The 22,816-nt window shown below is 38.2% G+C and overlaps 1 protein-coding gene across 12 annotated transcripts in view; it reads right to left on the reverse strand.

The window, feature by feature from the left end:
• ZNF280C (zinc finger protein 280C) overlaps window positions 1–22,816 on the reverse strand; it is a 78,823-nt gene that overhangs the window by 2,759 nt on the left and 53,248 nt on the right. For 3 of the 12 annotated variants that reach the window (XM_045995208.1, XM_045995203.1, XM_045995207.1), the window contains 5 exons: window positions 22,260–22,400; window positions 15,627–15,689; window positions 11,166–11,284; window positions 10,767–10,827; window positions 4,991–10,131 (listed from right to left, as the gene is read on the reverse strand). In XM_045995208.1, coding sequence (XP_045851164.1) covers window positions 10,020–10,131; window positions 10,767–10,827; window positions 11,166–11,284; window positions 15,627–15,689; window positions 22,260–22,400 — 496 coding nt within the window. In that variant the 3' untranslated portion in view covers window positions 4,991–10,019. Of the gene's footprint in view, window positions 1–4,990; window positions 10,642–10,766; window positions 10,828–11,165; window positions 11,285–15,626; window positions 15,690–22,259; window positions 22,401–22,816 lie in introns of those variants that run through there. The other 9 variants (XR_006816850.1, XM_045995210.1, XR_006816851.1 and 6 more) reach the window with 9 other exon arrangements.

Genomic DNA, 22,816 nt, shown 5'->3' on the forward strand with positions numbered 1-22,816 from the left:
TTTATTTATTTATTTGACACAGAGAGAGAGATCACAAGTAGGTAGAGAGACAGGCAGAGAGAGAAGGGGAAGCAGGCTCCCTGCCAAGCAGAGAGCCCGATGCGGGGCTCGATCCCAGGACCCTGAGATCATGACCTGAGCTGAAGGCAGAGGCTTAACCCACTGAGCCACCCAGGCGCCCCAGCAGCTAATTTTTTTAAAAAAAGATTTTATTCATTTATTTGATGGAGAAAGAGATCACAAGTAGGCAGAGAGGCAGGCAGAGAGAGAGGAGGAAGCAGGCTCCCCGCTGAGCAGAGAGCCCGACGCAGGGCACGATCCCAGGACCCTGAGATCATGACCTGAGCCAAAAGCAGGGGCTTAACCTACTGAGCCACCCAGGCACCCCATGGCAGCTAACTTTAAAAAAAAAAAGATTTTGAGACTGTGAGAGAGACAGATCATGAGGAGAGGGAAGGGGCAGAGGGAGAAAGAAACTCCCCACTGAGCAGGGAGCCCAATGTGGGACTCGATCCCAGGACCCTGGGATCATGACCTGAGCCAAAGGCAGATGCTTAACCGACTGAGCCACCCTGGTGCCCAACATTGTTTACTGTACACCAAATACTCAGTTATGTGCTTAACAGGGACTATCATATGTAATCCTCACAATAAGCTGTGAAGCACGGGATGATCAAAGTAGCTTGCCCAGGGTCACAATGCTGCCCATGGTTAGAGCAGGGTATGACCAAGATTTGTCTAACTGCAGAGCTAGTCACAATGCTAACTTCTCTTATTCTTCTCTATTTCTCTCAAGCCCAAGAGGAGGGTGTGTTCCTGCACCTGGGACTAAGGGCTCCACCCCTGCTCCATTTAGGACTAAGTAGTAGAGTTGATGCTAGATGCCAGGTCTTGAACTGGTTTAATCACTATTTGCTCAGGTAAAGGCCCAAAACCTGGGGACAGGGACTGAGTAGGTAACCAAGGACCAAACTGTCCTCCTAGGATGGGAGAGCAGGATAGGGAGATGGAAAGACTAGGAATGGGCTGGCTCTAACACTTGGAACTGTTTTCGTTCAAAAGAGGTATTTTAGGGGTGCCTGGGTGGCTCAGTGGATTAAGCCGCTGCCTTCGGCTCAGGTCATGATCTCAGGGTCCTGGGATCGAGCCCCGCATCGGGCTCTCTGCTCCGCGGGGAGCCTGCTTCCTCCTCTCTCTCTGCCTGCCTTTCTGCCTACTTGTGATCTCTCTCTCTGTCAAATGGATAAATAAAATCTTTAAAAAAAAAAAGAGGTATTTTAGAAGAGCTTCTTGCACCATTTGAAATGGGAAGAAACGACCCCTAAGATCCTTTCCAGTTTTCCATTCCTGTGAACAACAAACAGTGTGATCATGCATTAACTTTTTTTCCATGTCCACATGTATTTTAAGCCACCTATGAAGATAATGCAGTTTTAGGCCTCTGAATAAGGATTGCTTATTTGTCCACAGATCAGAAGTCAGCTTTGAAATTGTGCATATCTTTTATTAATGAAAATGCTCAGATTTGACTAAACTGGGGCAGGGAGGACAGTGTTTCTGTAATATGAACAAGTCAGTACTTCCTGTTGCTATTTTTGAATGACAAGTGAAATCAGTTTGTTCATCTGTAAAATGGGATTGAAAATTATCTTTACAGGATTTTTGAAGAGTTAACTAAGATAATAGATGTGAAACGCAGTTTATGGAAAAAAATTCATATATTGCACTTATTCAATTCCTCTGATATAAAGGGCACTGGGAAGAAATGAAAATGGAAGACCATTCAGATTTTTCCTAATCATTCAATTTTGAAAATAAATCTGCACTGAATATATTCTTCTTTTAAATTATTCAGAACTGAGGTAATTTGACCACAGAGCCACTTGAAAGTCACCAAAAGAACGGAATGAACTTTTAAAATCACTTCACATTGTGGTCTTTAGGACATTTGATTTAATCAATAAAACAACTGGTTAAATAGCCTAGTTTTCCAAGCTTGAGATATTTACTGATTCACTCAAAAATTCTTATGCTACAGGGGTGCTCGAGTGGCTCAGTTGGCTGGGCATCCCACTCTTGGTTTCAGCTCAGGTCATGACCTTGGGATTGTGGGACTGAGCCTGGCATCAGGCTTCATGCTCAGCAAGGAGTCTGCTTGTGATTCTCTCTCTCCTTCTTCCTCTGCCCCTTCCCTCCACTTGCGTGTATGTGCACTCTTGCTCTCAAATAACAAACCTTAAAAGAATTCTTATGCTCAAAGGCTCTGAAGATTTGCTAGATAGAATTATTCCATTCTATTCTCAAAATTTTATCAAGAAAAGAAACTTGTACAACTTAAATGTTCCTTCTATGTTATAATTAATTTAGTCAGGTATATATACTGGGTAAGATGGAAAGCAGGAAGGAGATAAGGGGCAAACAGGGCAATTCCAAGACTGAGTAAGAATATCTTTAACCTCTGAAAAAAGGGAACTTCTTAATCATTTCAAAGTCCTACAAAAAAAAAAGTCCACTTTTCTGTTGGTATCTACAATTACACTTTCCCACAAAATTAATAGTATTGGACAAGCAGCCGAGATTCCTGGAAATGAATTCCTGGTAATAATTACTAAAAAGCCTCCTGTAAGGAAAGGATGCTCTAATCCCAAAAGACATGTTTTTCTCCAAAGCAGACTGGATTCTAAACTAGTTCTCAACAAGGCAGTGTCACTTCATAGCCTTTATACAGAACTACACTCATTTCCAAGGCTGGAGAATTATACCACGTGTAACTGAGGCGCTGTGATAGAACAGCCTCCACCCAGCAGTTCAGGGAAATGTATCGCGAGACCTGGGAACTAGACCACAAAGTTCCAGATAACCACAGTGCAGATGGACTGCCAGGAAAACTGTCAAGGAGAAGATTTCACTGAAATGCTTCCAGGGTCTCCTCTCAGCAGTGGTAAAGCAGTAAGAGCAACGAAAGCAGGAACGGCCACAGGAAGAGCACTAACATGAGTGGTAGTGGTGGGAGCAGCAGCATTTATCACATGCCGACTTTTTGTCAAGCCAGTGCCAAATCCTACACACACACACACACACACACACACACACACACTCTCTCTCTCTCTCTCTCTCTTTCTAATTGTTATAGCAAATTTGTGAGGAAGTCGTCATTACAGACCTTTCGCTGATGAGAAAGCTGAGGCTCGAGGTCGTTTGAGGCTACATGACTGGTTAGACATAAAACCGGGATTTCAACCCAAGACTGTTTTATTTCAAGGCTTAGCTCTACGTACACGAGCATACATTACAGCAGTATGGATAAATTGGCATTTTTAGTGTGAAGGATTACAAACAATAGAAGAGATACACCTTAGCCTCTCTGAGTTTGTTGAGGACAGCAAGCTTTTCTGGGCGGGGGTGAGGGGGGTGGGGGGGTGGGAGGAGTCAAAAAACAAAGTGACAGGAGGCTGCAGAAGGACCTCAAAATCAGAGAAGTGAGGTGTGTGAGTGTGAGGCAAACCATGATGTGGTCAAGGAAAAGGCAGGATAATTTAGGGAAATTACCTTAATACTATTTTAAAAGACAGTTATGACTCAAGCGAACCTAGGAGCATTCATAGACATTTCATAAAAATGGAAGTCTGGTGAGCTTAAGACATGACAAATCTAATGGTATGCCAACCTTTCGTACTATGTGCTTCACCAATGACTCTCCAGAAAGACACAGTGGGTCAAGGAAAGGAAGATTACCAGAAATGATTGTAGGAAGGTCATAATGAAAATCAGGGTGGCAGTGTCTGGGTGGCTCACTTTGTTAAACATCTGACTCCTGATTTTAGCTGGGGTTGTGGTCTCAGGGTTATAAGATTGAGCCCTGCCTCCAGCTCCATATTCGCAGAGTGTGTGCTTGGGATCCCCTCTCCTCCTCCTGCTCTTGCACACACGCTCTCTCTATAAATTAAATGAATGAAAGAATAAAAGAAAAATAGGGTGAATAGGTCCACTCTATCTGAATAAAATGAAAACAAAAATAAAATCAGGAAGGGTTGTAATGAACTAACAGTAACAGTTAAACCATGGTGACTTACATTCCTGTGTGCCAATCACCGTTCCAACTGCTATACACACAATATGAAGTCATTTAATTCCCTCAGCCCTATGAGTAGGTGCTGTCATTTGCATTTTTACAAATGAGGCACAGAGCTCAAAGTCACATGCATTTAGTCATCGGTAGGGTAGGAACCCCACTGCACCTAGGCAGTCTGCTGCAGAACCTGGACTCATGGCCACCCCCAATCACACTGCCCCTTGAAGGTATAGGGAGGGTTTATTCTGGAGTCCAGTATTGAAGCGCACAATCTTAGTATCAAGGAAGATCTTTTGAAGCGGTTTAAGCAGCAAGTAAACTTTACAGAGTAAGAAACTCCTTAATAATAGGCTGAAGATAGTAATGGTTTCAAGAAAAGTAGGCAAGTAGGTGGATAGATAAGCTAAACATTAAGTTGTAGAGAGAAGCTAGACATTATTACAGTAAGAGTCTGAAGCTTCTGGAGTTTGAAATGATGTAAGATGACAATGCCCTGCAACACAAATTACTGGTCTGTTCCAGTTACGTATTTCTGAGATCTTATAGACATTAAAATGAGCATACTATTTTTTTCCTGATATGATTTCTAAGACTATGAAAATGGATATTACTAGCCTCCAGCTACATATGCCACCTTATAAATGACTCATGAACATGAATGAAATGTCTAGAAGTTCATCTTAGTCAACACCCTCATTCAACTCTTTTTTATTTTTCAATTCAGAAAATCAGACAATAATTAATCTAGGTCAGCATTCTCTACATTGCATCTTCTGGAGATGAATGTTTAGAAGTTATTAAGTGATGGGGGTGGGAGGGAATTCCAGGATCCAGTAAGTGCTCACTAAATTCTCCTAGAGAACCACAGACCACATGTAGCTTGAACAATCCCATAATAAAGAATCTGTGCAACTGTAATCCAGTATTTCCTACATTTATTTCGCCATGGCACCTTTACACTGCAGACCATTTATAAATTATGGACATTCATTCCAGATCTATATACTTTCTTTTGGACAAATACAAGACTGTTACTTTTCTAAGAGTCCAGGAGGGGAGTTAACCATGGCTAGGAGTAATTGGGATATTTTGTTCTCTCAATGTTGAAAGAGTCCCTGTTTCTGCTCTTAGGGATAGTCGTATGTGGCACTCTGAATTCATTTTCTCCTAACAATTTATACCAGCCTCTCTTAGTCTCCTCTGCTGATTCCCTATCATTTCTCTAATCTCTTATTGTTAGCAAGCCCTGGAGCTTGGTCTGTGGACCTTGTCCTTTCTCTATCCCTGTTCTATTCCTCGGTGATCTCATAGTCTTGTGACTCTTTAATAAATTTAAAGGTTACTGACAGCCTGGACTTCTTTAAACTCCAAACTCACACATCAGGATGTCTGGGACATTCCCACTAGGATATCTATCAGGCAATCCAAATGCTAACATGTCCCAAATCAAAGTCCTCGTCTTTCCTCCCAAATCTACTCCTCCTTTAGCCTTCTCCATTTCAGTTAATAACATTACCTTTCCAGTTGCTTAGACTAATGACTGTGCTGTCCACAACACTTTTTCTCCAATACTTCATATCCAAACCATCAGCAAATTCTATTGGCTCAACCTTCAAGACATACCCTCAATTGAGCCACTTATCACCTACACTCTCATCATCCTAATTAAACCTCTATTAACTCCCAAATGGATTATTACAATAGCTTCCTAGCTCATCTCCCTGACTCTGCCCTTGGTCCCCTACAGCTTGTTCTTAAGACAGCAGCTAGGGTGATCCTGTTAAGACTGTAATAAAGGATTTTTGTGGGGGCACCTGGTGGCTCAATCAGTTAAAACGTCCAACTCTTGCTCTCAGCTCAGGTTTTGATCACAGGGTCATGAGTTCAAGCCCCGCACTGGGGTCCACGCTGGGCATGGAGCCTACTTAAAAAAAAAAGAGAGAGAGATTTTTGTTTGTTTGTTTTTCACCAAGGCAGAAAAGACTTCTCCATTCAGAATCCACTAATGGCTTCCTATCTCTGAATGAAAGCCAAATCCTTACAATTGCCTAGGAGGCATTACCTCAAGGGCCCCATCTCCTACTACACCCTCCCCTGTCCAGCCCCACTCTACTGTAGCTCCAACAGTCTTGTTGCTGTTCCTTGAGGTAGGCAAGATCCTACTTCAGGACGTGTTCTTTCTACCTTTCATCGTTATGTTAACTGATTTTTATTACATTAGGTTAAAAAGGTTTTTTTCATATTCCTAATTTGGCTAAAGGTGAGATTCACATACCTTAAAATCAAAAATTAAAAAGCCAACCATCTTAAGGTGAACATTTCAGTGGCATTTAGTACATTCACAATGTTGTAATCTTTATTTAGTTACTAAACATTTTCATCACACCCGAAGGTCAACCCTATACCCATTAAGTAGTCAGTCCCCATTCCCCACTGCCCTTTCCACCCCTGGCAACCACCAAACTGCTCTCCATCTCTATGGACTTATCTATTCTGGATATTACACATAAAAGAAATTATACAATATGTGATCTCTTACGACTGGCTTTTTTCACTTTGCATGTTTTTGATGTCCATCCACCTTGTAGCATGAATCAGTACTTCATTCCTTTTTATGGCTAAATATTACTCCACTGTATGAATACACTACCATTTATTTATTCCTTCATCTGTTGGTGATACTTGGGCTCTTTTCACCTTTCAGCCACTGTGAATAGTGCTGCCATGAACATGCATGTATGAGTATCTGAGTCCCTGCTTTAAATTCTTTTGGATATATACCTGGGAGCAGAATTCCTGGGTCATATGGTAATTCTGTTTTAACTTCTTGAGGAACTGCTGAACTGTTTTCCGCAGTTGCTGAACCATTTTATGTTCCCCTCAGCCATGTGTGAGGGTTCCAGTTTTCCCTTCAGGACTTTTGCATTTGCTGTTTTCTCTCTTGAATGCTCTTCCAATAGATAATCCAGGGCCCACTTCCTCACTTCCTTCATGTCTTTACTCAATGTCCTCTTCTCGCAGAGGCCTATCCTGACCACCAAATTTAAAATGGCAACCTCCCAACCCCAGCCCATACTTACCATCCTCCTTGCCCACTTTATTTTTCTCCATAGCATTGATCATCATCTAACATACTACTTAATTTTCTTAATTTTTACGTCTTGTCTTCCACCACTGAAATGTAAGCTCCACCAGGGAAGAGATTTCAGTCTGTCTTTTCCAGCACCTAGAATAGTGTTAGGCACATAGTAAGTGCTTAATAAGTATTTGACGAACAATTAAGTGAGGCCCAAAGAGATGTTTTGGCAAAGTGAGGCAAAAAGGAGCAAGAAACTGTCTCTGTAGTTCAGAAGTTAGTTTTCTAAGAATGGGGACGGATTGAAACTGAGCCAATCACACATTTTATTCAGCTGTAACCTTTTAAAAAGCACAAAAGCAAGAGATGGCTATTTCTGAATCAAGTGAAAGAACGAGTTAGAAAAGCCTGGGGGTAATGGGATCAAAATGTCAAACTAAAACTCATTTGCACCAAATGAGTTAACGGTATAACTGCCTATGATAAGCCAACTTATGCCTATGATAAGTAACTAACTAGCTATAATAAGCAAGCTTAATATTTACTGTTTGAAATGTTTTATTTAAAGAAAGTAAAAAAATGGTGCTACAGGTGACACAGAACTTTAAGAGTATTATACTTTAAGAAAACGAACATAATACATACTGTCAGAAATAGAATTCTACGGAAGAACAAAAAGATGTACCCCTACCTAAAATACTGCTATAGCAACAATGTGGTTTATCATATTCTCAAACTGTAACAGAGCCAGGGAAAGTATCTGCATATAAAAAGAGAATCTATATTGAAACCACAAAAAATTTATATCTGGACCAAACTTGGTGTAATTAGTACTGCATTTTTCACTTGAGAATGATTAAGATGGCAAAAGTCATGTTATATATTTTCATTACAATTTTTGAAATGTAAAAAAAATGGATAGATAGATGGTAGATGAAGAAACATTCTGGGGACTGACACAGAAATAAAGATTCGAACATTGCCAAATCTACTACTAAGAAACAAGTAGCAGTAGAAACACTACTAAGAAACAACACTTTTGGAGATTTTGGAAAATCATTTACAGCAGAAATCAGTCTGGAAAATGAAAACTAATGGATTCAACTTTTTAGACTATGTATTACAAGAAGTAGACTATGTAAGAGCTGGTCACTGAAACTGGTTTTCACTATGTTTCTGCTATAGGCTGAATGTCTAAATTCATATGTTGAAACCTAATCCCCATTGTGATGGTATTAGGAGGTGTGGTCTTTGGGAGATGACTGCATCAAGAGGGTGGAACCCTCATGTGTGGGATTAGTACCCTCCTAAATTAGACCCCAGAGAACTCTCTCACCCCATCTGCCAGGAGGATACAGCAATATCCTTCTACGAACCAGGAAGTGGGTCCTCACCAGACACTGAATCTGCCAGTGCCTCGATCACGGACTTTCCAGTATCCAAAACTGTGAGAAATAAATTTGTGTTGTTCATAAGATACCTAGTCTGTGATACTCTATTATAGCAGCCCAAAGGGAATAAGACAGTTTCAAAGTACAATTTTAAGTACAAAGCACAAGTTCTGATGTTAAGATGAAAAAACTACTCATGACTGAGTCAAACAACTTCAGAGCCTGACCACCTTAATGGTTATTACAAATCACAAAGGTACTTTGCCAGTCTCTGAAGTTCAAGAAATTAGTAAAATATACATAGTGAGCTTATAACTGTGCTGGAGGAAAGACTGCAAGGTGCACTTGGTAAAGCTCTCAGTCTGTAGGCCAAGTAATCAGGCTTCCATGTAAGAAGCAAAGCAATGCTCCTACTAACATGATAAAATCTACAGCTTTTACATGAATAACTCCTGAGGCACTTTACCAATACAAATTTTATTAAAAAAATAAGTAATAACATCAAACTGTTCAGCAAATCTATATTCAATGTAACCAAAATAAACAAACACCAAAATAAAAAAAATATACATCTATATATATATGGGCAAGAAACAAGTGCATTTTTTGGTCCCAATATTTTCTGAATATATTATCTTTATCCAAAGGAATTACACTAATGGCTAGGAAGATATGTATTAGATGTACAGAAACATAACTTTAAAATTTATTTTAAGGTCTGTAGGAAGCATTTTTTGCCAATTATTTATGTCTTTAAACTCATAATCACTAAGATAATGATAGTCCCAAGATAGAGGACGTAGTAATGTCTAACGGTCTGAATAATTACCAAATCTAGAAGCTATCAATAGGTAGCTACATGAAATTTATAAAGAGTTCTAAAGAATTTCTTGAGGTTCTTAAAACAAAACAAAACAAACACAAAAGTTTTAAAGAGGAGAGATAAAAGTGGACATAACAAACACACATTAATAAATTTGGTGAAGGACAACATAAAACCAAGATAAAATTAAACTTTAAAAAATCTGAATATTAGTACTGCTGAAAACTCCTAGGGTTAATACCGGATAAAATTTCAAATGACGGTACAAATAACTATAACTTTGGAACTGTAATTTTAGAAACTTGTTTTCCAAGAACATGAAAGTAACCTTGGTTCCCTACACAACCAGTTTTTATATTCCTTGGACTGCATGCATACTAGACAAATATTAAAGGGCAGCAGCCAAAATGATTAAACTTCAACTTGGATGTTGAAGCACAGATTTGATGGGTCTTTCTTGGTTAGAATGAACCCATAAATATAAGTTCAAGAACCAAAGCCCCCACTGGGAAGTTGTGCTCAATTTGGCGGGCCTTGAGGTCATCTCTGGCCAAATTAGCATCAGCCTTATGGGAGGCCAGTCATGAAGGAAGGGACTCTCCCCAAGGTCTGATTTCTTAAGGCCACAATCTAGAGGAGGTCTCACAGTCAAATAATTCACATTCCTTGGAAAGAGAGAACAGGCATCAGTTGTGTCCATCGAAGGGGGACACTGACCAGGAGTATCCTGGACTTTTTTTGAAATTTCAAGAAGATGTTGCTTCTGCATCTGAAAAATACGAAAAATAGAACAATGACAGACAAGGAAAGAGGAAAAAGACAGCTATCTGACCTAAAAATGAAATTAAGAAACCAGACAAAACAGACAAAGAAAATGAACAGCCATGTCATTTGGAATGCAATATTCTGAAGGCAAGTACAGCAGAGAAAAACACAAATTATTTTAAGCAAAGCAAAAAAAGACCATAGCAACAAAAGTTAATTTTGGAGAGAGCCAACTGGAGAAAAAAGCATATGTTAAGATATGTTAACCTGACACAAAGATAAGGTGGAATAAGAATCTAGTGCCATCTGAAAGCCGAAAAGAGCTGAATCAGAGCTAGTGTCATGAACTTGGCTGTTTAACCGCCTTCGTGTGAGAAAACACTTCAGAAGTTTGAACTTAGGAAACTGCCTTTGTGTAAGAAAACACTTCAGAACTTTGAACTTAGGAAATTCCAACTTGTCTTGCACCAGGTTGCACGAGCTCCATAGAGCAGGAATCTATTTCAACAAGCGGCTTTAAAAACAAAAACAAAAACAAAATACTTTAATATTTTTCATTTCTATTAAAGATACATTTAAAAATGCAACAGTGCTAAAATCCATCAAAGAAAAAATGCACTAAATGAAAATTAAACTTACTCAGAAGTGGGTTCAGAATTGGGTTCAGAATTGGGTTCAGAAGTTGAGGTACTTTCGGGAACTGAAATTAGAAGTGTTTTATGTTTAAAATAGTATAGATAATGAGTAAGACTATTAACTTAATATAGAAGAGCCCATATTGTGGCTGATCAAGAATACTGGAATAAATATCAGAAATTCCCAGAAAATCTCAGGAAACAAACTGAGGGTTGCTGGAGGGGAAGGGGGTGGGCGAGATGGGGTGGCTGGGCAAAGGACATTGGGGAGAGAATGTGCTATAGTGAATGCTGTGAATTGTGTAAGATTGATGAATCACAGACCTGCATCCCTGAAACAAATAATACAATTTATGTTACTAAAAAAAAAGAAATTCAAAGTAACACAATTATATATACATACCATTCTCTATTATAACTTGGCAAGTATGAGTTTTGCGTTGACACAAGTGTTTAGCCATACGGTCTAAAGCAGAAGAATCAGTTAGGAAGTCACATTTAAGGCACACTAGAGTAATGCCCCTATGAAGATAAAAAGAAAGCAAAGGTTTTTAATCTTTTATGAAAGTCCATCTAGAAGTTCAATTATTATTTTTCCATGTAACAACTCTTGATTTGGTTTTTATGTGTCATGACCATCAATTTCCAATTTTGTCATATAAACCTGATTTACCTGAAATGGTACTCTAGAAAACGACAGAGCCATGTTTAAGTTATGCTAACATTCAGTGCTTTGTAAACTGTTCCCTCTCATATTGGTTGCTAAAAGACAGGAGTTAAGAGACCTAAAACCCAGTTGTGGCTCCACTAACAATTTGTATAGCTTGTGCAAGTCACATTCTTTCTGTGCCTTTGTCCATCTGGAAAGCAAGGATATAATATTCATTCAATATACTTTTTTTTAAAGATTTTATTTATTTGACACAGAGAGTGAGTGAGGGAGAGAACAAGCAGAGGGAGCAGCAGAGGGAGAGAGAAAAGCAGGCTCTCCACTGAGCAGGGAGCCTGATACGGGGCTCGATCTCAGGACCCTGGGATCATGACCTGAGCCGAAGACAAGACGCTTCGCCTAGCTGACTGAGCCACCCAGGCGCCCCTCAATATACATTTTCTGAGGACCTTCTTTACACACTCCATACTACTAGGTGTTGTAGATACAAGAGTGAACAAAAAAGAGGGTAAACTCTGTGGAGCCTATAATCTGGTATCTTATTTTAGAGGTGATAAAACTAGAAAAAAATGGGAAGGTTTTAAAAATTAATCATGTACTTTAATTATTGTTATTATCTGTCAGTTAACAAGCATAACCATGCTTTTACAGTTCATTAGATACTTGGCTAGGAATAAAAACCAGCAGCCTACTTTAGACTGACTTCCCCATTGTGGCTTTAGTCTTTTTTTTTTTTAAGATTTATTTATTTTAAGAGAGATTAGGGGGAGGGGTAGAGGGAGAGAATCTTTCAAGCCGACTGCCCCGCTGAGCCCAGGACCCACCTGCTGAGGAGGACTTGATCCCAAGACCCATGAGATCGTGACCTAACCTGAAACCAAGAGTTGGATGCTTAACTGACTGAGCCACCCAGGTGCTCCTACTGCAGCTCTAGTCTTAATAGCCCGCTGTATATTTATACCTGGCTGTCATGCTGGCACATCAAAAATGATCTTCATAAGCTGAAATTGTACTTTCCTCCCCACCTCTGAAAATCATTCTTCCTAACTAATCTCTTTTTTTTTAGATTTTTTTAAAATTTATTTATTTGTCAGAGAGAGAGAGAGAGAGTGAGCACAGGCAGACAGAGTGGCAGGCAGAGACAGAGAAGCAGGCTCCCCGCCGAGCACAGAGCCCGAAGTGGGACTCGATCCCAGGACGCTGGGATCATGACCTGAGCCGAAGGCAGCCACTTAACCAACTGAGCCACCCAGGCGTCCCCTAACTAACCTCTCTTATAATGTCATGCTCCCAACACAAAGGCTCAAACTTATCTTTTTAAAAAAGAGTCAGTATTTCAAATATTTTATCATATTAACAATTTATTGAGCACTTAACTCTGTGCCGGGCTGAGGGTTTTAGACATATCATCTAAATCTTACAACAAACCAGAGAGGTAGATATTAAAATTATTCCTTTTTTATAAAGGACTGGATCGGGTTTAATAACCTACCAAGGCCAAAATTAGATTGAAGTGAGCCCTTTGATTCCAGAGTCCGTGGTTTTTTTTTTTTAAGATTTTATTTATTTATTTGACAGAGAGAGATCACAAGTAGGCAGAGAGGCAGACAGAGAGAGAGGGGGTAGCAGGCTCCCCGCTGAGCAGAGAGCCCGTTGCGGGGCTTGATCCCAGGACCCTGAGATCATGACTGAGTCAAAGGCAGAGGCTTAACCCACTGAGCCACCCACGTGCCCCAGAGTCCATGTTCTTTTTTTAAAAAATATTTTTTTATTTATTTGACAGAGAGAAATCACAACTAGGCAGAGAGGCAGGCAGAGAGAGAGGAGGAAGCAGGCTCCCTGCGGAGCAGAGAGCCCGATGTGGGGCTCGATCCCAGGACCCTGGGATCATCATCTGAGCTGAAGGCAGAAGCTTTAACCCACTGAGCCACCCAGGCGCCCCCCTCAGAGTCCATGTTCTTAAACAGTGTGATAAACTTCATCACCTTAACCCAGATTCTTATTAAATCAGTCTTAACTACCATAATAGTCTTTTTTTAAAAAGATTTTATTTATTTATTTGACAGAGAGAGAGAGAGATCACAAGTAGGCAGAGAGGCAGGCAGAGAGAGAGGAGGAAGCAGGCTCCCTACGGAACAGAGAGCCCGATGTTGGGCTCGATCCCAGGCTCCTGAGATCATGACCTGAGCTAAAGGCAATCCACTGAGTCACCCATGCGCCCCACTACCATAATAGTCTTAACAGTCCATGTGTCTCAAGCAGCTACATCTTACCTCATATATCCTCCACATTAATCTTCCTTGATTCTACACAAAACACCAAGAATTTCCCCAAAGGGTCCAAACTCCCTAGCTTAGTTTTCAAGGATTCCACAATCCAGATCTCAGCTCAAAACTATTCCCCCAGACTTTGATCTTAATACTACATTACATAAACTTCATGCTCCATCTAAACTGCACTACTGGTCATTCATTGCATATGGCTTTTGCTCTTTCCTTTCTGTGTTTTTACTTACACTATTTCCTCCGACTAGAATGTCCTGTGCTTCTTCTAGTAGAAGTCTCTCCTCCCTGTGAAATCAGTAACTAACACAGCACTTATTATGAACCTTCTTATATTACTGTAGTTACTTATATTCACACCTTATCATAAATTGTACATTCCTTGAAGGTTGGTACCAAGCCTTCTTCATCACTGTCAACTTAAGGGGAACTGCTACATTGTGCTGTAAGTAATAGGTGCATGATAAATAAAAAATGAACATTGTAATTTAACAAAACAGTAATTACAAAATTTACTGTTTTATAGAATTATAAATAGGCTAAGCCCCATACACAGAAATTAATCAACTTTCTATTTAAATATAAGACCCACCCAAGTTAAGAAAAAAGCATCTCAGATCTTTAAAGTCATAGAATCAATTCAAGAATCAAGCACCAAGCACACAACTGAGCTTGACAACAGTGAGGTAAAAATCAAATTAAGTTCTCTAATCTTTATAATAAATCCTTTTCATTCTTATAAAAATTTTCATAAAATTCTACTTCCTTGAATTTAGTAATATTTTAAAAATAGCACAAATATATTTTTACAATAGAATCAAACTTTCCTCTGTCTATGAACTATTGGTCCAACATCATCCACATATGTAATTTTCAACATATACACTAATTTACTCAAAATATTTACAGAAAGCCTACCATGTGTCAGGCACTATTCAATGTTCAGTAAAACAACTGGCATAGACAAATATCCAAACCATACACATTCTACTGAGAAGACACAGATGATAAACAAAACAGTATATACAACATGCTGGAAAGTAAAAAGTGAAGAAAAATAAACCAATAAAGGGAGATAGGGACTGTGGGAATGGGGCCCTGGGGAAAGAATGCTATTTCAAATGGAATGGCCAAAGAAAGCCTAATTCACTGGACTAGAGACTTGAAGGAGGTGAGAGAGCTAGCTATGCAGCTATCTAAGTAAGAGTTAACAAAGCAGGAAGAATAATAGACACAAAGATCCTGAGATCTATCATCCCTTCCTCCACTTTCCCACTAAGTCAAAGCATCAAAGTAAGTACTGGCTAAACTTAAGTCTTTGTTTGGTAGCCTGGTGCTACCAAGATCTTGGCACTGTAATTTCAAACAGCAATGACAATGTGAGCAAAATAATTAAAATGAAGGAATATGAAGTCAAAAGAAATCAGAAGAATGTGGGAAAAAATGATGCTTAGTGGGTTCTGAACCAATGGTGTGTAGTATAATTAAAAGTTAACTATCAATGCCTAGAAATGTTCATCAGCAATTCCTTTTGTAAACAGGTTATGTACTCTTATTTCAAAATTTTAAAAACCTTAAGAATTATGAAGGCTATATATTGATCAAAACCAGTGTTATTCAACTTACTAGATATCTTAAACATCTTTTTAATCTTTGAATATTGTTGGAGAGCCTTATTTTTTTGTTTTATAATGCAAATCCATGACAGTTTCATCTTAATGCCTAATACCACTGAAACAAAGTTAGCCAGAAAACATAGGTTTACTTCCTCTTTGATCTATGATATAATGAACAGAACTGTCTCATGTCTGGTAGTAACCATTCATTTTCCAAACTACATACTTAAGCATCAGGTTAAAAAGAAGTTACTGTAATTTTTCAAAAGAGAGAATGGAAAAGATCAACTAGTTACCTGAGAGTTCCAGAATGCTTCTTAAAAATATAAAACCGTTTACTTGGATGGTTGCTATGAGAGCTGGAGAGACAACAGACAAATAAGATTTTATTATACAATAAATCACAATAATTTTATAACCATATTTCCAAGTCCACATTTAGTTTCTTAGTTTTGATTAAAAGGTCATGATCTAAATTATTAAACTCTATTCTTCTGTTTTAATTCAAGTTTATCTTACATTTCATTTTACCTGTGTATTTTCTAACAACATATTTCCCTGAGAATATTCTTAAGTGATTGGTACCCTCACCATTATACAAAAAAACCAAAAAACTTCTCAAAGTTAAATATGCAAAGAGCATCAACTTATATCTTAACAACTATTAAGAATTGAAAATTTAAAAGGCATTTGCTAATAATGCACATTGCTCTAATATAAATTGTTATGAACAACTATCACTTTCTTATCTTTTTTTTATCACTTTCTTATCTTAATATACTTAGCTAGTGGGGAGAATCTGAATGATCCTTGAAGTAAATGTTACTTGGGCTAAATTACTTTACCTTTACCTACCATCAGTAAAAGGAAACATTTAAAGAATCTTTTGCAATTATTAGGAGAGCCTTTAGGGAAAGCAAAGCAGAACTCATGAGTTAAAACAACACTTCTTCTATGCACAAAACATAAACAAAAAAAACACCAAATTTTGCAGCCAATGGCAATAGCTTTTATACCCCCATCTATTTTTATTTTTTTAAAATTTTATTTATTTGAGAGAGAGAGAGAGCGAGCATGAGCAGGGGGAGGAGCAGAGGGAGAGGGAGAGAGGATCCTCAAGCAGACTCCCTGCTGAATGTGGAGCCTGGCATGAGATTTGATCTCAGGACCCTGAGATCATGGCCTGAGCTAAAATCAAGAGTCGACCACTTAACTTACTGAGCCACCCAGGTATCCCTATACTCCCTTTTAAATTGATAAGGAAAGCTTTCCTGTATTAGAAAGTCAGGCAGGATTAGCAGGACTGGCATAGCACAGTATTACTCAAAGTGTGGTTCATAACAGCATCCGTATCACCGGGGAACTCATCAGAAATACAAAGCCTCAGGTCCCACTCTAGACCTGCTGAATTAATTGCTGGCAGTGAGACCCAGAAATCAGTTTCAACAAGTTTTTGAGGTGATTCTTACGCAAGCTAAAGTTTGAGAAACACTAGCTGCCCTAGCTTGCACTGACAGACCCAAACCAGCCAACACACCAGGTCAATGATTATCATTAGACAAAAGGTAACGATCACCAGCATACCATGTATGCATTGGAAAAAAAATGATACTGGCTAACTATAATCCCATGAAAATAGCTGCAGAATAGGTGCCATGCTGAGTACAAAGAACTGCTCTCTCAAGTAGATAAGACAGACACATTTAATATAAGGCAGAATAGCTGAATGGTATAGAACTCAAAGGAAGGAATGATTCCTATGAGTGGCTGTGGTGATCAGATTCTTCACAGAAGAAGGTAAACAGAGGGAGGGAGAGGGGCAGTCCAAGGAATAACAAAGAATAAGGAAAACCACTTTAGAGACTGAATATGAAACAAACTATATGAATATGAAATAAACTATATGTCCGGGAAGATTAATTTGGGGGGCCTGACATATCACAGAGTTGGTGTGGACTGGGAATAAAGGTACTCAGCCTCTAAGAAAGTAAGACTCTGTAGGTACAGAGCTCAAGTCTACAACAAAAGTCCACACTAGGTCAGGGTGTACCATTCAGGGGGAGGTACCTGAGGCAACAAAGGAAGCAAGACACCACTGAATTAGGGGGAAGGCAAAGGCCCTTAGAAAAGCAGAAGTGGATACTTTCAGTTCTTTCTGAGGCTAATAATGAGTAAGTGCTCCATGTGTGTGATGACAATGCAGTAGAAGGTTGGGGCTCACTGAAAATTAGGAAAGGGTTATAAAGGAAGTCTGAGGCCAATGGGAATATTTTGGGATAGTATGGTATTGAAGGCCTAGAAGACAGTTGAAGAACCTATGGAAAATGTGAGGCAGGAGGACAGAATGACCATGGGTTTAAGAAACATAAAAATATTTTCCAATTTAATGTCCTATAATTTAGGGGCAGAATTAAAGCTCCATTGGGGCAGCCATGTGTTTGGCACAGAATAAAAGACCAGAATTTGTGATTGTTGTCAAAATACCAACATTTTTCACAGAACTAGAAAAAAATTATCCAAAAGTTTATATGGAACCACAAAAGATATCGAATAGCCAAAGCAATCTTCAGATTATGAGACTGATGCACTACCTATTGTGCTAATGAGGCACCTCAGCCAAAGCAATCTTGAAAAAGAACAAAACTCAAGGTATCACAATTATAGATTTCAAGATATACTAGAAAGCTGTAGTGATCAACACAGTATGGTATTGGCACAAAACAGATACATAGATCAATGAAACAGAACTGAGAGTCCAGAAATAAACCCATACTTACATGGTCAATTAATCTATGACAAAGGACGCAAGAATACACAATGGGGGAAAAGACAGTGTCTTTGAAAAATGGTGCTACAAAACCTGGACAGCTACATACAAAAGAATGAAACTGGACTAATTTCCTACACCATATACAAAAATAAACTCATAATGGATTAAAGACCTAATGTGAGACCTGAAACCATAAAACTCCTGGAAGAAAACATAGGCAGTAATTCTTTGACAACAGCTGTAGAAACATTTTTCTAGATATGGCTCCTCAGGTAAGGGAAACAAAAGCAAAACTGAACTACTGGGACTATACCAAAATATTAAGTTTTTGTTTTTTTTTAAAGTAGGCTCCACACCCAGTGTGGAAACCAGCACAGGGCCTGAATTCATCACCCTGAGATCAAGACCTGAGCTGAGATCAAGAGTCTGAAGCCCAGCTGACTGAGCCACCAGCTGCCCTCAAAATAAAAAGCCTTTGCACAGCAAAGGAAACCATCAGCAAAACAAAAAGGCATCCTACTAAATGGGGGAAGAAATTTGCAAATGTTATCTCTGCTTCTCCCTCTCCCTCTGCCCCTCCCCTGCCCGTTTTGTGCTCTCTCTCAATTAAGTAAGTAAAATCTTAAAAAAGAATACACTTATCTTGATGAACACCGAGCAATGTATAGAACTGCTAAATCATTATATTGTACACCTGAAGCTAATATAACTGTATGTTAATTATACTTCAATTTGCAAAATTTGAGCATTCTTCCCAGCAGTATACTGAGAGAAAGATTTGCTGGGGCCTGGTTTAGAGCAACCAAGGTATAGAAAGACTTGCAGTAGTTGGGAGGCACAGTGGTAAATTGCAGAATGTGGACATTCAGGAAGCTGTTATGAATGGTAGCAGATCAAGAGAGCACCAAAGGCTTCAGAAACTTAAAGTGTATTATTTTCAGTTGATGTGCCACATTTTTGCAAATGACACCTTGAGACAAGCTGAACTTAAAGAGTACTGGGGTGATGGTAATTTGGATCCCAGACAGACAATAATGTTTGACTTATTTTGTTCTTTATAGATACCAGTGGGTCAAAGGTGAAAATTTTTATCAAACTGATAAAGACATGGATCTCAGCAAAACTCAGCACTGAAACTGGAGGGTTTATAGTTGAAAAGTAAAACAAAATTCTGAGTGATTAAGGTACCAAGAAAGGGAATGTAAGGAGGCAAAAAGAGTTGAAAAAAAGAAAAGGTAAGAAAATAAAGGCAACCTACTGAATGGGAGAAGATATTTACAAATGACAAATCAAATAAAGGGTTAATATCCAAAATACATAAAGAACTGATAAACTCAACACCCTAAACCCAAATACTCCAATTAAAAAATGGACAGAAGACATGTACAGACATTTCTCCAAAGAATACATCCAGATGGTTAATAGGCACATGAAAAGATGCTCAGCATCTCTCATCATCAGGGAAATGCAAATCAAAACTGCAATGAGATATCACCTCACACCTGTCAGAATGGCTAAGATCAAAAACTCAAGAAACAACAAGTATTGGCAAGATTATGTAGAAAAAGGAACCCTCATGCACTGTTGGTGGGATGCAAACTGGTGCAGTCACTGTGGAAAACAATATGGAGGTTCCTCAAAAGTTAAAAACTGAACTACCCTAGGACCCAATAATTGGACTACTGGGGTTTTACCCAAAACATGCAAAACATTAAATCAAAAGGATACATACACTGCTATGTTTACTGCAGCATTATTTGTAATAGTCAAACTATGGAAGCAACCAAAGTGTCCAGAATGGATAAAGATGTGGGGAGTGTGTATGTGTGTTTGTATGTATCAGCCATAAAAAGAATGAAATCTTGCCATTTGCAATGATGTGGATGGGCTAAAGGTGATATATATAATACTAGGTGAAATAAGTCAGAGAAAGACAAACACCGTATGATCTCACTCATGTGGAATTTAAGAAAAAAGCAAATGCTTTTTTTCTTCAGGACAGAGAACAAACTGATGGTTATCAGAGGGGGGAGCTGGGTGGGGGATGGGTGGAATAGGTGATGGGGAGTAAGAGCATACTTATCATGACGAATACTGAGTAATGTACAGAACTGCTGAATCACTATACTGTACACCTAAAACAATATAACCCTGTATGTCAACTATACTGGAATTTAAATGAAAAACTTAAAAGGAAAAAAATGTCTGAGGCAAAAAAAGAAAAGGTAATGAAATAGAGTAGTCAAAAGGGAAGGAAAAAAAATGATGGTAACACAGTAAGAGAAGTTGAGGAGAAGATTTTCAAAAGTGAGTGATCAAAAGTATCAAATATTCTAAAGAAGTCACGAAGAGTAAGAATGAAAACTAGTGAGTACATTTAGTGATTAGGATATGACTGATAATTTTTAAAGGGGCAGCTTTAACTAATAGGTGGGGGTGATACTCAAATCACAAAGGGTAAAGTAGCAGCAAATAAGACAGTAAAGAAACTCTTTACAATGATGACAGTAAAAGGAAGACAAGAAAATACGCAAAGTGAAGGCAAATCTCGTTCATCCTAAAAAAATGTCTGAAAATATGTGCAGGCAGAAGGAATGTGATAGAAAGAAAGAGATGAAATGAAGACAGAAAATAACTGAGTAAGGCTGTAGAGAAAATGGAAAACACAAGGGGCAGGATTTGCTTTCAGAAAGTGAGAAATGTCTTTTTCTCAGATTAATGTCTGGATAAAGGGAGAAAAACCTGAGGTAGAAAAAAGTTAATCCTGGTAAAAATGAGAAGGATGACCTCTGAGTAATTAGTAGGAACAAGACTAAAAACCAAGAGACTAGAATAAAATCTAAGGGTATTGAAAACGATTTAAAAAGATGTTGTAGGTAAAACAACAACAACAACAACAAAGAGGTATTTTTAAAAACAAAGAACTGAATTAAAGTTAAAAATCACAAATTCAGAGCTAATTAAATCAAGTGCAGTTTGGTAGTTTGGAAAGGAGCACAGCGAAAGATCGAAAAGGATAAGAGATTCATGGATAGCAAGGTTAAACATGTCTGAAGATGTAAAGGATTCTAGGATAAAAAGCAAATAACATTCAAAACAGTTGACCTTAAGGGTGAGGTTGATATGAAGTTAGACTGGTGCGGTTGGACTGGAAAGAAGCGTCAAGACTCTAAAAATCACGAGGAATGACAATTCAAAATGAATGAATATTGTATATGATGAGCAGAGTTGGGACAGTGATAAGGAAGGGGGTATAACACGTAACAGAGGTCTTGTTATGATCTGCAAGAAAACCACTTTTATTGATTATACCTTATTTCTGACTGAAAATAAATGGAACTACCTCAGCTTGAATCAACAACTTAGCATATTTATATCTGAACAATTTTTATGTATTAAAAAAATCCTTCTTGAAAGAATAAAGTAAGCTGCTACTAATGAGGTCCAAATGAAAGTAATATGGTCTCAGAAGTCCTTCTCTAGCCTGTAGTACATGGTAGGTGCTCAAATAATACAAATTGAATTGATGTATGAAAAGGAATTCTAATAGTAGCATCATGACTAGAATATCCCTATAGTCTCTCATTTCACATTTCATTGAATGAATGCAAAGATAAATGGCTTGAAAGACTAATGGACAGAAAGATGTCTGAAAGGAAGGGGGAGTGCTCGCTTCGGCAGCACATATACTGAAAGGAAGGGGGAGAAGGGAGGGAGTGGTGGGGGGAGAGTGCACTCATGTGAGCGCCAATAATATTCTTAGCATCTTTGATAAACCTGGAATCTCTCAAAGTGACTGCTTTGAAGAGGATAACACTTATGTGGTTACATGTATTTATTTGATAAATATTTTGAAAACATTAAAAATTTTATGTTTGAGAATAATCACATTTTAAAGGACTTAGAAAAACAAACTAAAAAACCAAATTCACCAAACAAACCTATTCTAATTTCATTGGTCTAACTGTTCTTAAAAATTTCTGTCTCCCTAATTCCACGATTTATTACACTGGAAAAAAAATGTTAAGTAATATCCTAGAAGTTCCCTATTCCCTATTATCCTTTTAGCTCCTTGATATGACAAGTAATAGGACAAATTAAGTTATAAAAAAAAAATCTTAATGGGGATGTTGATTGGTGGTGCACATGTTTAACTTACCTCACCATATGATTTATAAAGGCTTTGTTACAGTTAGTGTTGTATTTGCAAAAATTACAGTGGATATATATTGAAAAGTGGCTTGCAAAGTCTTTTATTTTGGAATGACACTCAATGCACTTGTGAACTCCCCGACGACACCTTATACAGACAGGGAAAAAAAAAGATGAAAACATATTATGAAACAAAAATAATAAGGTAAACCATTATTAACGTTTTATTAACTGAAGCTAAGATGTGTAAATTAACAACTTTAAGTAGAGACAGAATTTGAAGTTGCTCAAATTTGATTTGAAACAATAAGCTAGAATAAGTGTCAAAAATCAAACACCAGTTAATGTTTCCCTGGAATAAAAGGGATCACATTAATCAATTCAACTATCACAAGATATAAGCACAAAATAGATTAGTGTAATTGATGATAATTATACAATGAACACCAATTCCAGTTCTGCTCAGAGGTTGTAAAGAGTACCTTTTTATTATCTGCTTAGCCTTTATGTCAGACAAGTGATCAGCAGTAACCATGTAAGGGACCTTTGTGATATGATAAATTA

Source organism: Meles meles, chromosome X (assembly GCF_922984935.1).
Source record: "Meles meles chromosome X, mMelMel3.1 paternal haplotype, whole genome shotgun sequence".
NCBI classification, from domain to species: Eukaryota; Metazoa; Chordata; class Mammalia; order Carnivora; family Mustelidae; genus Meles; species Meles meles.